The sequence below is a fragment of the Salarias fasciatus genome, chromosome 23 (assembly GCF_902148845.1).
Source record: "Salarias fasciatus chromosome 23, fSalaFa1.1, whole genome shotgun sequence".
Lineage (NCBI taxonomy): Eukaryota > Metazoa > Chordata > Actinopteri > Blenniiformes > Blenniidae > Salarias > Salarias fasciatus.
The window spans coordinates 37,663,034-37,678,490 of record NC_043766.1 but is presented as its reverse complement, the minus strand read 5'-3'; the positions used below and the strand labels follow the sequence as shown (position 1 = coordinate 37,678,490).

Genomic DNA, 15,457 nt, shown 5'->3' with positions numbered 1-15,457 from the left:
CCGCTCCACCACTGTACTGCTGGTCGATCCCCCCACAAAGCAATCAGAACCGTTGAAACCTCCATCTCAGAAAGCAGCAAAGCCAAAGAAGTATTGCCCCTTCTGTGACAGTCAGATGCACTACTTCAACCAGTGCACTGCATTCAAGCAGCTATCTACAGAGCAGCGGGTGAATTGGATTAAAGAGGGCAGACGCTGTTGGAGGTGTGGGAGAGATCACCAAGCTGCACAGTGTTACTTAAAGGCCAGGTGCCAGAAGTGTGATCGCATTCATCTGGAAGTGCTACATGAGGTGAATAGCTCCAACAAAGGAGAGAAGACCACAACCCCTCCCACCAGTCAGCCAGTAACATACTATTTGGACCCAGCACGCAGGAGTCGCTGTGTGTTGCTTAAAATGGTGAAAGTGTGTCTTCATCATGGGGAGAAACAGGTGGAGACCTACGCCATCCTGGACGATGGGTCCGAGCGCACCATCATCCTTCATCAAGCTATTCAAGAACTCGGCCTGCAGGGTCGGAAAGAGAGTCTTGCCCTCAGAACAATCCGTCAGGATGCCAGAGGTGTGTCAGGGACGTCAGTCTCCTTCTCCTTATCACCAGCATGCCAACCACAGAAGCGCTACAGAATCAAGCATGCGTTTTCATCTGCCGAGCTTGGTCTGTCCACACATTCCCATCCAGTCGAGGCTCTACAGAAGACATACCGCCACCTCAGAGGTCTACCTCTCCAGTCATTCTCAAATGCACAGCCACTGCTGCTTATCGGGTCTGACTACCCTCACCTGCTAACACCTGTTGAGCCAGTACGCTTAGGTCCACCCGGAGGACCAGTCGCACTGAAGACACGTCTGGGATGGACACTGCAGGGGCCTGCCAAGGTACTCATCCATCAACCTTCAACCATTCAGTGCCTGTTCACCAGCTCCCCCTCCCCCTCTTCAGAGCTTCTCCAACACGTGTCCAAGCTATGGCAGATGGATGTATTGCCATACCGCAATGAGAAGCTGGCTACGCGGTCAAAACAGGACACAGCCGCTGTCAGGAGGTTGGAGGAACAAACTGTCAGAGTGGAAGTGAATGGTGTTCAGCGTTACGCCACACCCCTTCTGTGGAAAGACAGCACCCCAATGCTCCGTGCATCCAAAGAGGCAGTCCTGGGCCATCTTCGGGGTACAGAGAAGCGTCTGACACGGGAGCCCGCCAGAGCTGACTCATCCAGGCAGGAAATCCAGAAGCTGCTTGATGCTGGCTATGTGAACAAACTTTCCCCCCGCAGAAGCAGAGACGAGTGACTGTGCATGGTTCATCCCACATCACATGGTCCATCACAATGGCAAAGACCGCATCGTGTTTAACTGTTCATTCACCTATCAAGGTGAAAACCTGAATGAACAGCTCCTCCCCGGTCCCACTCTAGGTTCATCCCTACTTGGTGTGCTGCTCCGCTTCAGGCAGCATTCCATCGCTGTCAGCAGCGACATCAAAGGGATGTTCCATCAGGTGCGTCTCCTTCCTGAGGACAAACCCTATTTACGCTTCCTGTGGCGGGACATGGACCGCAGCCGGGAGCCAGACGTCTACGAATGGCAGGTGCTCCCATTCGGGACAACTTGCAGCCCTTGCTGCGCCACTTTCGCCCTCCAGAAACATGTCCAAGATCACAGCAGCCCGGAGGAAGATACCCGCCACTGTATCGAGCACTGTTTTTATGTGGACAATCTCCTGCAAAGCTTTACCACCATTTCAGAAGCCAGGCAACTCGTCAACAAGCTGCAGCCACTACTACAGTCAAGAGGGTTCGAGCTGCGCCAGTGGGCTTCTAACCAGCCAGACATCATCAGCGACCTACCAGCTGACCTCAAATCAGAGAGCTGTGAACTCTGGTTGTCATATGAGGCTGCTGATCCTCAGGAGAGGACCCTGGGACTTCTCTGGCACTGCATGTCTGACACGCTCACTTACCGGCTCCGCCACTCAGACCATCCAGAACCTACTATGCGCAGCATCTATCGGGTCCTAGCCAGACAATACGACCCTCTTGGTCTGCTCATTCCATACACCACGCGAGCAAAAATCCTGGTGCAGCAGTTATGGAGGAAAAGAAGAGACTGGGATGATCCGAACCTGCCTGAGGACATCTTACAGTTGTGGCACATGTGGGAAAGTGAACTTCATAAGCTCCTATCCCTCTCACTTCCCCGGTGCTATGTTCAACCAGGCACCGAGAAGACGACATCCACTCAGACCATACACATCTTCACAGATGCATCAGAGAGAGCTTACGGGGCAGTAGCCTATCTCAGGACAGTGGACAAGACGGGTTCCATCCAGCTGGCTTTCCTGGCAGCCAGGTCACGAGTTGCCCCTGTCCGACAGCAGTCAATTCCCAGACTGGAGCTCTGTGCTGCCCACACTGGTGCCCAGCTGGCGGCTGTCCTCAAAAAAGAGCTCACATTGCCCATCACCAGCATCACCTACTGGACTGACTCGACCACTGTGTTAGGCTGGCTGCAGTCCCAATCCTGCCGCTATAAGGTGTTTGTTGGCACCAGGGTGGCTGACATTCAGGAGCTGACGGAGGACAGCATATGGAGGTATGTCGCTTCCTCAGAAAATCCTGCAGATGACATCACGAGGGGGTTAACTCTGTCTCAGTTGCTTCAAGGTCACCGCTGGATCGATGGCCCACCTTTCCTGCAGCAGGACGAAGGTTCATGGCCCGTGTGTCCAGACATCACGTCACCTGATGAGCCAGACGAACTCCGCAAGTCACATTTCTGTGGCCACCTGACAGTGAGTTCCAACCCACCGTTGCCTGATGCCAGACACTACAGCAACTATCAGGAGCTGCTGGATGCTTCTGTCAGAGCCCGTTATGGGGCGGCCGGCAGTTCAGACCTCACAGCAGAGGACTACAGACAAGCTGAAATGGCCCTCTTCAGAGCTGTGCAGACAGAGTGTTTCCAAGAGGACTTCCACCTGCTCTCACAAGGTAAACCAGTCCCCCATAACAGTCGGCTCCTCACATTGGCTCCAGAGTACGATGCAGATGTCCAGCTGATTCGTGTGGGAGGACGACTTCGCAGATGTGAGACTTTAGAGCAAGGGGCCCTGCACCCGATTGTGCTGGACCCATATCACCCCATCACCCAGCTCATCATTCAAGATTTCGATGCTCGGCTTGCACATCCAGGAACAGAGAGAGTGTACGCAGAATTGCGTCGGCGATTCTGGATATTGCGAGGGAGAGCAGCTGTAAAGAAACATCAATACAGCTGTCCTGAATGCCAGAGGTGGCGGGCCCGTCCGGTTGTTCCCAGAATGGCGGATCTTCCACCCTCCAGCCTGCGGCTCCATCAGCCGGCCTTCTATTCGACAGCAACAGATTGCTTTGGGCCCTACCTCATCAAAATCGGGAGACGGACTGAAAAGCGATGGGGTATAATATTCAAATGCCTCACCACGCATGCCATTCATCTGGATCTCCTCACCAGCATGGACACTGATGCCTTTCTGATGGCATTGCGACGTTTCATCGCCCGTCGTGGCAAGCCTCACGAACTGATTTCAGATCAAGGCACTAATTTCAGAGGCGGCAGTTCTGAGCTCCAGGAGGCATTCAAAGCACTCACCCCACAACTTCAAGCAATGCTGGCAAGTCAGCAGATCGACTTCAAATTCAACCCCCCAAATGCCCCTCATTTTGGTGGGTCCTGGGAGCGGGAGATTCGCTCCATCAAATCCGCCCTCCGTACTATCCTGGGAGCCCAGACAGTCAGCGAAGATGTCCTGATGACAGTCCTGGTGGAAGTGGAGGGCATCATCAACTCAAAGCCCCTGGGTTATGCTTCGGCTGACATCGCCGACCCAGACCCCATCACACCAAACATGTTGTTGATGGGGCGGCGCGACCCACATTTGCCTCAGGTAGTCTACGATGACAGCGAGCTCCTCAGCCGACGCAAATGGAGACAGTGTCAGGCACTCGCTGACCAGTTCTGGTCCAAATACATCACCAACTACCTGCCCTCCCTCCAGACACGATCTAAATGGCAACTGGAGAAGGACAACTTAAAACTGGATGACATCGTCATGATCATCGATCACCAACTCCCACGGGCTCTGTGGCCTGTGGGGAATATTACAGCCGTCATCCCTGGAGCAGATGGCCGGATACGGACAGCACAAGTCCGAGTCAAGGACAGAACCTATACACGTCCCGTCGCCCGGCTCATCAAGCTTCCAGCCCTTCCCTCAGATTCATCCAACTGACTTCAAGGACAACAACTTCACTTAGCGAAGTTGGGGGCGGCTGTTCAGAAATGGACTCTGATTTATTCACCTGATGTGCACTCTTATTGCGAGCCACTCAGAATCCTGTGTCCACAGTTTCATTCAATGCCTGTGCACAGGTTTCTGAGGGGGTCTGCATGGGTTTCACGTGAACAGGGGGTGTGCGCAACAATCATCCAATCAGAAGCATGCATTACCGTCACGCAGTGAGTCCCCCTGCAGACCTGTCGGCTCCTCCGCCGAAGCTGCTCCTTCGGTGTTGAGATCGTTCTGCCTCACGTTAATTACCTCAAGTGATCATAAGTTTCCTTCTGTGCCTTCATGCGTCCAAAGAACGTAAGTTTCATTATTTAATGTGAGCATGCTGTGTTTCTTGCCTTGAATTCGGGTTGTTGTTGTCTTGAAGTTGGGTTGTTGATGCTCTGAAGTCGGGTTGTAGATGGTTAGCTGCAGTGGGCAGACTGCCGTGATGAACATATCTCACGTGTGTATTGTATTGTATGCCACTCGTTTGTGAGCTCAGCTGCTAGAGCTATCTGTTATGGATGATAGACATATTGATGTCAGTTCAGAAATAATATTTTGTTTATATTTGTGGTTTAGCTGCAGTACAAATGTGAGTTATCAGTGCATGTTCTTCTTTCACTGTATATTGCATACATGACATTTGTGTCATTAATGGTTATAGTGTTGTTTATTATTCATGTCCGCATTCTGGATCATTCTTGTTATTGACCTGCACTCTTTAAAGAGTTGCGTTCATGCACCTTATCCATTATTTCACTGTAGTGTTATTGATTTGTGATCATTCCATTTCTGTCTGTTTTATCATTTAATTCCGTTATTTGCACAACTGATTAGTTCATGATTAGTTAGTAGTTTATTTCCTTACAGAAATTAATGCTGTACACTTTGTTTCTATTTATATGTGCAGAGATAATTTATGTAATAATGTAATAATTCTCTTTATTTCATTTGTGCAGATACCATGATTGGCAACAGATGTTTAATAAATAACATTAAGATCCAATCTTCGACATCCTTCAAGTCCTTACCCGACTACCTGTAGTGATCACTGCCATCCAAACCAATCCATCCATACAGTCCTACTCAATCAACAAAACAGGAAGTATCGGAATAAGAAGTGAAAACTTGGACAGTAAATATCCCGATTATTGTGGAACGGGCCGTGGAGTGGATATGTCATTTATACATGAATCAAACATCCTCATCTCCAGCAGCCATCAAGAGCCTGTTTGACCAGCAGAGGGGATCACCACAGTATGTGTTATGCTGAAGGCTCAGCTCTCAGGGGCCGGAGCGTCTCTCAGTCCTGAAGAAACCTTGTCCTGAATACCTATCTCAGTCTCACTCAGAGTTACAAGTTGTAATTCTACTTTTTTTTTTTTTGGAACAAGACAAAACACCAGAGTAAATGGAAAAATCAGAGAGAACTGATTTTGTGTTGCTTCTTCCACGTCTCAAATTCCAGACATGTAATAATTCTTAAGTAGACATTTAGGTGAGCGGCCTTCAGATTCTGCCATGCCGAGTAATCTGTTCTTAGTCTAAATTTGGTATGTGGTTTACATCAACCTAAAAGTTACCTCTCTACAGATTTTATGAAAAAATTTAAAGATCTTTTTCCCTGTCAAATTGTAAATTCAGTCAGCGTGCTCCAACGGAGGCCGCCTCTGAGCAGGGCGAGCACGCCACCCACTGGAAAACAGGGCTTTTATATGCTGTGATCCATTATCTGATATGAGGCATGTGCACCTGTTTCGTTACCATGGCAACCAGCCACAGCCCCAGTTCTCAGAAAAAAACAAAAAGCACATATTTAAAAAAAAAAAACAAAGAAAAAAACAAAAACAAACAAACAAACAAAAAAAAAACGGATGCACTCAGCCCACCTGGGACCCCCAACTGAGTTCTTCACTCCAACCAATCAGGACAAGATGTCAACTCGTGAGGTTACATCCGGTTCAACACCTGCAGTGAACTCACCACATCCTGTTTCTACTTTTGTGCAGAGAAGCAGTGTTATTTATAAAAGCTGATAATGTTGGATTATAATCCCAGAAATACTTTATTGGTGAAACATATCCAGCATGCATGAGCAGGATTAGACAATGATATATGATTAAATGAGCTCACATGATACTACTTCTGAAATATAAGAGAGTAAAAAATAAAAAAAAAGTCGAATCAATCAATGTAGAATCAATGGAACCTTCCACTGTGACCCTGAGTTCCAGAAAAACACTTTTTATTCTCTCCTGTTTTCAACTGCTGAGCTGATTCCAGGAGAACTTCTCCACCTGTCCTACAGAGGGAGCTGTTTCTACACTGTGACCTGGAGGACAGCCTCACTGAGCTCATGGAGACACACACACACACACACACACACACACACACACACACACACACACACACACACACACACACACACACACACACGGACATACATGTGTACACTGTAAACATGGTGCTGTCCATGGTGCTGAAGCAACAAGTGACTGCAGTGACTCCGCAGTTTGACTGATGTACATGGAAACACACTCATACACACACACAAACACATGTGGAAATATGTGCATATATAATATATATATATATATATATATATATATATATATATATATATATATACATATATATATATATATATATATATATATATATATATATATATATATATATATATATATATATATGAACACATGCAATCACACACACTCACCTGTGAGTCTGCACACATGCACATTCACAAACACACAGAGACTGAACACACTGCTGTACGTGGAGCTGCAGTATGAAGGTAAAGTGTTTTTCTCTCTGTCAGGATTTGTTGTGAAGCAGCAGGGAAGAGCTCTCACCCCGGTCATTATGAAGAGCTTCCAGAGGATGGGAGGGGGGAGGACAGGAGGTGGAGTGGGTGTGTGGGGTCCCCTGCAATGTTGGAGGCCTTCTTTCGTATGCGGCTGGTGAAGATGTCCTTGAGGGGGGGTAGTGTGGTCCTGATGGTCTTCTCGGCTGCCCTGACGACCCGCTGAAGGTTTGTTTTGTCCTCTGCTGTCCAGCTGCTGGACCCTGCTGTGCAGCAGGACGACAGGAGGCTCTCCATGGGGGCTCTGGAGAAGCTGATGAGCAGCTGTTGGGGCAGGCGAGCCTGCTTCAGCTTCCTGAGGAAGTAAAGTCTCTGTTGTGCTGCCCCCACCTGGCAGGAGGTGTTAACAGCCCAGATGGATCTGAAGCTCTGACCCTCTCTACTTCCTTTCCATTGATGCAGAGGGCCGGGTGCTCCGAGTGTTTGGTCTTCCTGAAATCCACAAAGCTGAGAGGCTCTGAGCGGCAGCCAGGTCCCTGTTAAACCATGGCTTTTGATTGGGCAGCACTTTAACAGTCTTTGTCTCTGTCACACACTCAGTACAGAAGTTGATGTACTTCAGCACAGCTGATGTCTGTCCCCTCAGTAAAAACCTCCCAGTCTGTCATGTCAAAGCAGTCCTGCAGGGCTGAAGTGATCTCCTCAGTCCACACTTTGACTGTCTCTGAGGTTGGCTTCTCTCTGCAGATGAGTGTCTTGTATGCTGGGATCAGGGCCAGAGACATATGGTCAGAGAGACCCAGATGAGGCGGTGGTCTGGCTCTGTAGGCCTGTGGGATGTGGCAGTAGACCTGATCCTGGGTTTGCTGGGAACACATCAGGACTGAGTCACATTTGGCTGCAGTGTGAACCCAGCCTGAAGGCCGCTGCACAAACACACAGAATCCAGAGCTGGAACTCTGACTCCACCCAAACCCCCTGCTGGGAATGGTGGCACTGTCACACTTTTTAAAAGACGCACATTTATTGTTGAAACTTATTTTCATGAAGTAGTTTGTTGTTTGTTTCATTGTGTTGTTTTTAAAAAGTGTCAACACAGTTTCACCCGAGGAATAAAACAACAATGAATGCCTGAACTGTTATTTATAACTCATATTCTTGTTTTTTTACTGGCTGACGTGTGGATGAGAGAGACAGAGAGAGAGAGAGAGAGAGAGAGAGAGAGAGAGAGAGAGAGAATGAAGATAAGGACTCATCATAATCATAAATCCTCCATTCTTGTTAATGTGTAACAATTCACCTGTCACTTCCAAGACGATCTTGCCACTACGCCTAAGAGGTCACGGGCGGAAAACACCAACCAGCAGGGGTGATTAACAGGCAGGAGAGAAACTTCAGATTGGAACATAAAGCAGCATTTATTCTAACAAAAGCCCCTCCCAACAGAAAACAAGCAACCCGATGCTCGAGTGCTCCTCCTTATAAATTAAACAGAAAACGCCGCACAATGCAGGAAGTCCACAAAGGAACACAAAGGGCTCCCAAAGTCCTGTCTCCCCCCCCCCAATGTTCCCCAAAGTTTGAGGTGCACGTCCCTGCACGGGGACCGACTGAGTGGCCGGCGGCCGATAATTACTCATGCCCCGGCCACATCCACAGTCCTCTCGTCCCCGATGCTCCTCCTCTCCAGCCCGGTGGCTCCGTGGCAAACAGTTGTAAATCCCAAGAGCACAAGGTTATAATCCCTTTGTGGCAGATCCTCCGGGTAAACGCTCCACGGCCTCGCTCCTCCGGCAGGTGAGTTTCCCTCCAGGACGGCGTGTGACGTCACTCTCCCCACCCAGCAGGTGCGCTGTCTTCCTAAATAAACAACCCCGCCCAGATACCAATGCCCAATGAAACGCCATACGTTTTTTCAAACACACAATGGTGCCCCAGATTAAATATCCCCAGTGAGCCAAGTTCTACATATACAGATGTCAGCTCAGGCAAACATTTAATCCCCCCTGCTGGGTGAAACAGGTAAGGACCACCCGGTCGTCATGCTGTTTACCTGAAAATGAGTCTGACTTTATCTAAAAGGAGCTGTAGTAGTAGGACCATAGGACTCCATATCCCAGAATGCTTTGCACATTCTTGAAATTTTCCAATCTGGTTTTCAAACATTGCACAGCACAGAATCAGCACTTTTAAGGGTTTTTAATGACATCTTCTTAGCTTCTGATTCTGGTCACTCGCTCATTCTTGTTCTTTCAGATTTAACTGCTGCCTTGTACACAGTGGACCATGATATCTTACTGGCTGGCCTGGAGCAGCAGGTGGGCATCAGGGGTCAGGTGCTGGCTTGGTTCAGGTCCGACCTCTCACACCGGTCATTCTGTGTCGGCCTTGGTGACTCTGTGTCCTCCACTGCTCCTCTCTCTTGCGGGGTTCCACAAGGCTCAGTGCTGGGCCCACTCTTATTTTCTTTATACCTTCTTCCACTTGGGTCCATTCTCAGGAAGCTCGGCATTTTATTTCATTGTTATGCGGATGACAGACAGATTTATGTTCCCCTTAAAAATACTGACTCTTCAGCACTTAAGCCACTTCTAGATTGTCTGGATGACGTTAAAGCTTGGATGGCTCGAAACTTCTTTTTTTTTTTTTCTTCTTCTTTTTTTTTTGGCTCGAAACTTCTTAAATTTTAATGAGAACAAGACAGAAGTGATTGTCTTTGGTGGCTCTTCCGTGACCTCCCCAGTCGACCTGGGCTCTCTGGCACAGTTTGCCAAACCCACTGTTAATGATCTGGGAGTAAAAGTGGACGCGGAACTAAAGTTGGACAGCCAGATTAAAGCTGTGGTAAAAACCAGCTTTTTCCAGCAAAGACAACTGGCTAAAATTAAACCCTTTCTGCACAGACAGCACTTTGAAACAGTAATACATGCCGTTGTAACCGCTCGGCTTGATTACTGCAATGCTCTTTACATGGGGGTCAATGGGTCCTCCATTGCACGTCTGCAGCTTGTGCAGAATGCAGCTGCTCGTCTCTTAACTGGCTCTCGAAAGTCCGAACACATTACACTGATTTTAGCTTCACTTCACTGGCTACCGTCCATTTTAGAATTCATTTTGAAATTCTTTTATTTGCTTTTAAAGCCCAGCATTGCCTTGCCCCAGTGTCCCTCTCTGAGCTTCTGCACCCGTACACACCTACTCCATCCCTCAGGTCGGCTGACCAGCTGCTGCTGAGGGTTCCCAAAACAAGGCGGAGGCTCAGAGGGGACGGAGCGTTTGCTGCTGCTGCCCCTAAGCTTTGGAATGAACTGCTGCTGCACAGCAGGCAGTCCTCTTCTGTGGCTCAATCTCTTCTTAAAACACGCCTCTTTTCCTTGTCTTTTAACACCACCTGGATTGTTTATTTTGATGTGCACAGGTTTTTTTTTTACCCTTCATTATGATGTTTTCTGTTTTAATGTCTATTTTATTGAACATTTTTATGTACAGCACATTAGAAACCTTGGGTTTGTTTAAACTGTGCTTTATAAATAAAGATGGATTGGATTGGACTTTCAGGTTGGATGAAGGTTCCTGGTTCCTGAATACAGTTTTACAGAATACAGTCACGTGTCCTTATTCTACATGTGTGTTTGTCAGGCTGAGACTGGTTTGGTTCAGAAGGAGTGTCAGAGTGTTTGTAACAATGATAATAATACATTTTATTTCACAGCACCTTTCTGAACACTCAAGGACACTTTACAAAAAAATAACATTAAATATTAACAGGAATTCATGATTATGATGGATCTTTATCTTTATTGGTTCCTCTTGTCAGAGCTGAACTACGTGGACTTGGACTCTTGGACTGGGAGGTGTCAGGGTGAGACGGCGTCCTCACATCAAGCAGAGACAGACAAAAGGACTGAGGAGGGACGGAGAGCAGCTTCTTCTCTAGAGGAGAGTCTGAAGAAGATGTGAAAAGAGTTGATCAGGTGAGAATCTCTGTCAGCTACAACAAAGCTTTCACAACGCTGTGTTGGACTGGATCTGACTGTGTGGCTGCTGGCTGTGTGTCTGTGTGTCTGTCCAGCCTACATTATGGACACCTGTTGTTCTAGTGGAGACACACATCAGGAACAGCCTTCAGATGTGTGTGTTTCTCTGTACTGTCACTGTGGAGGTCCTGATGAGGACATTATTCATTTTACAGTGTGTGTGTGTGTTTGTCAGGCTGAGGCTGGTCTGGTTCAGAAGGAGTGTCAGAGTTAAACAACATTAAATATTAACAGGAATTTATGATCATGATGCATCTTTATCTTTACTGACATGCGCACACACTCACACTCAAACCCTTGTGAAGGTGGCCTCAGGCTTGGTGGTGCCGCCGCCCGCCCAGCGCACTGTTCAGGGAGGAATGTCTGGACTGATGACAAACAGGTCTGATCATGCAGATCAGTGTTCAAGTGGTTGTGCATTAAGAGTGGAGATAATGTGGACCAAATCATGAGGGAAAGAAGAAGGAGACTGATGAAGAAGAGAGCACAGCTTCCTCATCCACACATTGGTGACATCAGTCCCTCGTTAATGACCTGGATGTGGCAGACATGCCACATGAGCCTTCACGCCATGGCCGCCTTAAAAAACATCAAATACACATAAGAGAGAGGAAGAGAGCAAACACACACATCCATAAATACACACGTGAAGTGACTTTGTGCTGTACAAACGCCCAAAAACTAAATCATCTTGTGGTGGAGGGCAGTGGAGAGGGGTGGTAGTGGGACAATGGCTTTCACAGCTTATGAGTAGAAGCTGTTTTGAGTGTGTTTGTGTGGCATTTAATAGTCCAGTGTCTTTTTCCTGAGGGGAGGGGGGAGAACAGGAGGTGGCCTGGGTGTGTGGGGTCCCCTGCAATGTTGGAGACCTTCTTTCGTAAGCGGCTAGTGAAGATTTCCTTGGGGGCGGGTAGTGTGGTCCTTCTGTCCTCTGCTGTCCAGCTGCTGGACCCTGCTGTGCAGCAGGACGACAGGAGGCTCTCCATGGGGGCTCTGGAGAAGCTGATGAGCAGTTGTTGGGGCAGGCGAGCCTGCTTCAGCTTCCTGAGGAAGTAAAGTCTCTGTTGTACTGCCCCCACCTGGCAGGAGGTGTTAATAGCCCAGGTGAATCTGGAGCTCTGCATCCTCTCTACTTCCTCTCCATTGATGCAGACGGCAGGGTGCTCCGAGTGTTTGGTCCTCCTGAAATCCACAATCAGTTCTTTGGTTTTGCTGGTGTTCAGGTCCAGATTGTTATTGTGACACCACTGTACCAGAAGCTGGATCTCCTCTCTGTAGGACGTCTCGTTGTTGTCTGCAATGAGTCCTACGACAATGGAGTCATTGGTGAACTTGACGGTGTTGGTGGAGTGGATGGGGATGCAGTCTTGGGTGAAGAGGGAATAAAGGAGGAGGCTGAGGACACATCCCTGTGGTGTCCCTGTGTTCAGGATGAGGGTGGAGGATGTGTGGCCCCCCATCCTGACATGCTGTGGTCTGTTAGAAAGTCCCTTATCCATGTGCACAGTGAGCTGCCCAGGCCCAGGGTGCTCAGTTTATTGACCAGTTTTTGGGGAACAACAGTGTTAAAGGCTGAGCTGAAATCCACAAACCTCATCCTTACATACGTGTTCCTCTGGTCCAGGTGAGTCAAGGTTGTGTGGACAGTTGTGATCACAGCATCTTCTGTTGACTGGTCTCCCTGATCAGCAGACTGGTGTTGGTCCAGGTCATCAGGGACGGCGGATCTGATGTGAGAAATGATGAGTTTCTCTAACACTTTGTGATGATGGGAGTGAGAGCAGCTGGGCCAAAGTCATTCAGGCAGCTGAGTGTCTTCTTCTTTGGTATTGGGGCGATGGTGGCTGTTTTCAGGCAGGTGGGAGTTTTGGACTGTTGGAGCGAGAGGCTGAAGATGGTGGTAAAAACCTCAGCTAGCTGATCCGCACGGTCCTTGAGGATTTTTCCTGAAACACCATCTGGACCAGGGGCTTTCCTTGTGTTGACTCTCCTCAGAGTTGTCCTGACCTGGTTCTGGTGCAGAAGTATGGGGGGGGGGGGGTCCCCCGCCATCGCTGCAGGCTGAAGGGTGTCTCCCAGGTTGCTGCTCCATTTGTCAAAACAAGTGAATAAATGGTTCAGGGTGTCTGGATTGGTGCTGTCTGTGGAGGGTGTAGCTGCAGGGCTGTCCTTGTAGCCGGTGATGGACTTCATTCCCCGCCACAGGCGTCTGGAGGAGTTACTGTTGAAGTGCTCCTCAATGCACTGCTGGAACCTGCGCTCGGCCAGGTTGCTTCATGCACTCATGTGACATATGGTCAGAGAGATCCAGATGAGACAGTAGTCTGGCTTTATAGGATTCCAAACACAACAGGTAGACGATTATTTTCAATGAACTGGTTTCTTAACACTGCCCGCCTGGAATGCGCGGGTGGGAAACAAGTGCCCCCGACAATGCGGAAGTGAACTAGCCCCGCCCGCAAGTCAGGCGAACAAAACAAGCGTCCTTTGCCACCGGCTGCCACTGGATGACAGATTTCTCAGAAAGCCTTCCAAGATCGGCAAGATGGCGGCGTCCGCAATGAAAGAAGTTCATAAATATCAGTATTTTGTCAATTAATACAGTTTTAAAATGTAAGAAAGACATTCTTCTTTGGCAAACAATTGTCACATCTGCCTACGTCATCGGCAGCAGCGACTATTGATGACGAATGCGATTGTCAGAGGGGTGTCCCAATTCGGAGGGGTTGACTTTCTGCCCTACCCCTTAGAATTCCGTTTCATTGGGGTAGGACTAAGGGGTAGGGCCAAGGGGTCTAGGCTAGAAAGAGAAATCACTTATTGTTGAAACTTATTTCAACACCTCTGATTTGATCCCACATGTGAACAAGTCCTGGTCTGCTGGGAACACATCAGAACTGAGTCACAGGTTGCAGAGTTAACCCAGCCTTAAGGCCGCTGCACACTACAGGATAATCAGGCTGAATTTAGCCCCGATCTTCTCCTGCTGATCAAAACCTGATTGATTGATTGATTGATTGATTGATTGATTGATTGATTGATTGATTGATTGATTGATTGGTTGTTTGATTGATTGATTGATTGATTGACTGATCGATTGATTGATTGATTGATTGATTGATTGATTGATTGATTGATTGATTGATTGGTTGTTTGATTGATTGATTGATTGATTGATTGATTGATTGATCGATTGTCTGGAGTATTTCAATGAGATGGGGTCTGGTGTTCCTGTGGTGAATTCAGACTGATGTTTTCCAGTCGGAGCTGCTTGGGAGGCGTCTGAAGGGGAGATCGTAGATAATGAACATGTTTAATATTACTGATCAGAAATCCTGCTGTGGGTGGAGCTGAGAGAGGAGCCAATCAGCTCAGAGCCAACCTGACTCTGAAGGAGTGATACTGATATGAATGAATGAGCTGATAGAAAGATAATAGTGGAGATCAATGTGAACACAGGAATGAAGGGAAACCGCTCAAAGTCTGGTTTTACTCCTGGAGGTTTGGAAGACTGAGGATGAACCTCCCAGGTGTCTGGGAGATCCTGCAGAACCCTCCAGCTCCCAGGCCTCTGGTAGAGGACCCCAGCTTGATGAAGATACCACCCAGGAAGGACCAGAAGAGGTTTTTTTTTCTTTTTTATACATATTTGAAATTACACACTTTTTACATCATGCTGTTTATCACAAACCCTTCAATTTGAGTGACGCTTTAAGGTGGGATGCAGTTCAATGGTTCAATCTCCATCAGGAATAAGCCTGTAAGATAAAATCAGTGCTTATCGTAGACAAATATAATCAAACATGATCTTTGAATTAACGGTCCCTGAAACAACAGAATGATTGAGATGGAGCTCATGAGGATTCTCTTTTTGTGTTTTTCAGAGTAAAACATCTCACCTGAATCAAGCATGTCAACTCCTCAACGTGAATTTTCCAGGGACTCTATGAACACAGAGTGAAAGATCAGTGAGAGAAATCTGACTCTTCACAAGGTCAAAGATGAGCTCAGTTCCAGAAGTCTTCCTGAGAATGCTGGATGATTTGTTAGAGGATGAGTTTAAAAGGTTCAAGTTCCATTTGAGCAATATCGAGGACTTTGAAGGATGCAGAGCAATCCCAGCAGGACAACTGGAGCCATTGGACAAGCCGGAGACAGCGACTCAGATCCACCAGACCTACAGCAATCATGCTCTTGAAGTCATGAAAATGGTTTTAGAGAAAATAGGAAAGAAGCATATATGGGATAAACACACCAAAAAGACCCCAGAACCTCAAGGTAAGCACTGGAAACAT

General features: G+C 47.8%; 3 protein-coding genes across 3 annotated transcripts in view; 1 reads left to right on the top strand and 2 right to left on the bottom strand.

The window, feature by feature from the left end:
- Window positions 1–15,457, bottom strand: part of LOC115382184 (NACHT, LRR and PYD domains-containing protein 12-like) — an 815,989-nt gene that overhangs the window by 709,774 nt on the left and 90,758 nt on the right. The gene's annotated exons all lie outside the window — the stretch shown is intronic.
- Window positions 1–15,457, bottom strand: part of LOC115382191 (NACHT, LRR and PYD domains-containing protein 12-like) — a gene marked incomplete at its 3' end in the record, with an annotated part of 141,197 nt that overhangs the window by 52,850 nt on the left and 72,890 nt on the right.
- LOC115382179 (NACHT, LRR and PYD domains-containing protein 3-like) overlaps window positions 1–15,457 on the top strand; it is a 1,352,480-nt gene that overhangs the window by 1,318,458 nt on the left and 18,565 nt on the right. Inside the window, exon 4 of the mRNA XM_030083867.1 lies at window positions 15,047–15,440. Coding sequence (XP_029939727.1) covers window positions 15,164–15,440 — 277 coding nt within the window. The 5' untranslated portion in view covers window positions 15,047–15,163. The remainder of the gene's footprint in view (window positions 1–15,046; window positions 15,441–15,457) is intronic.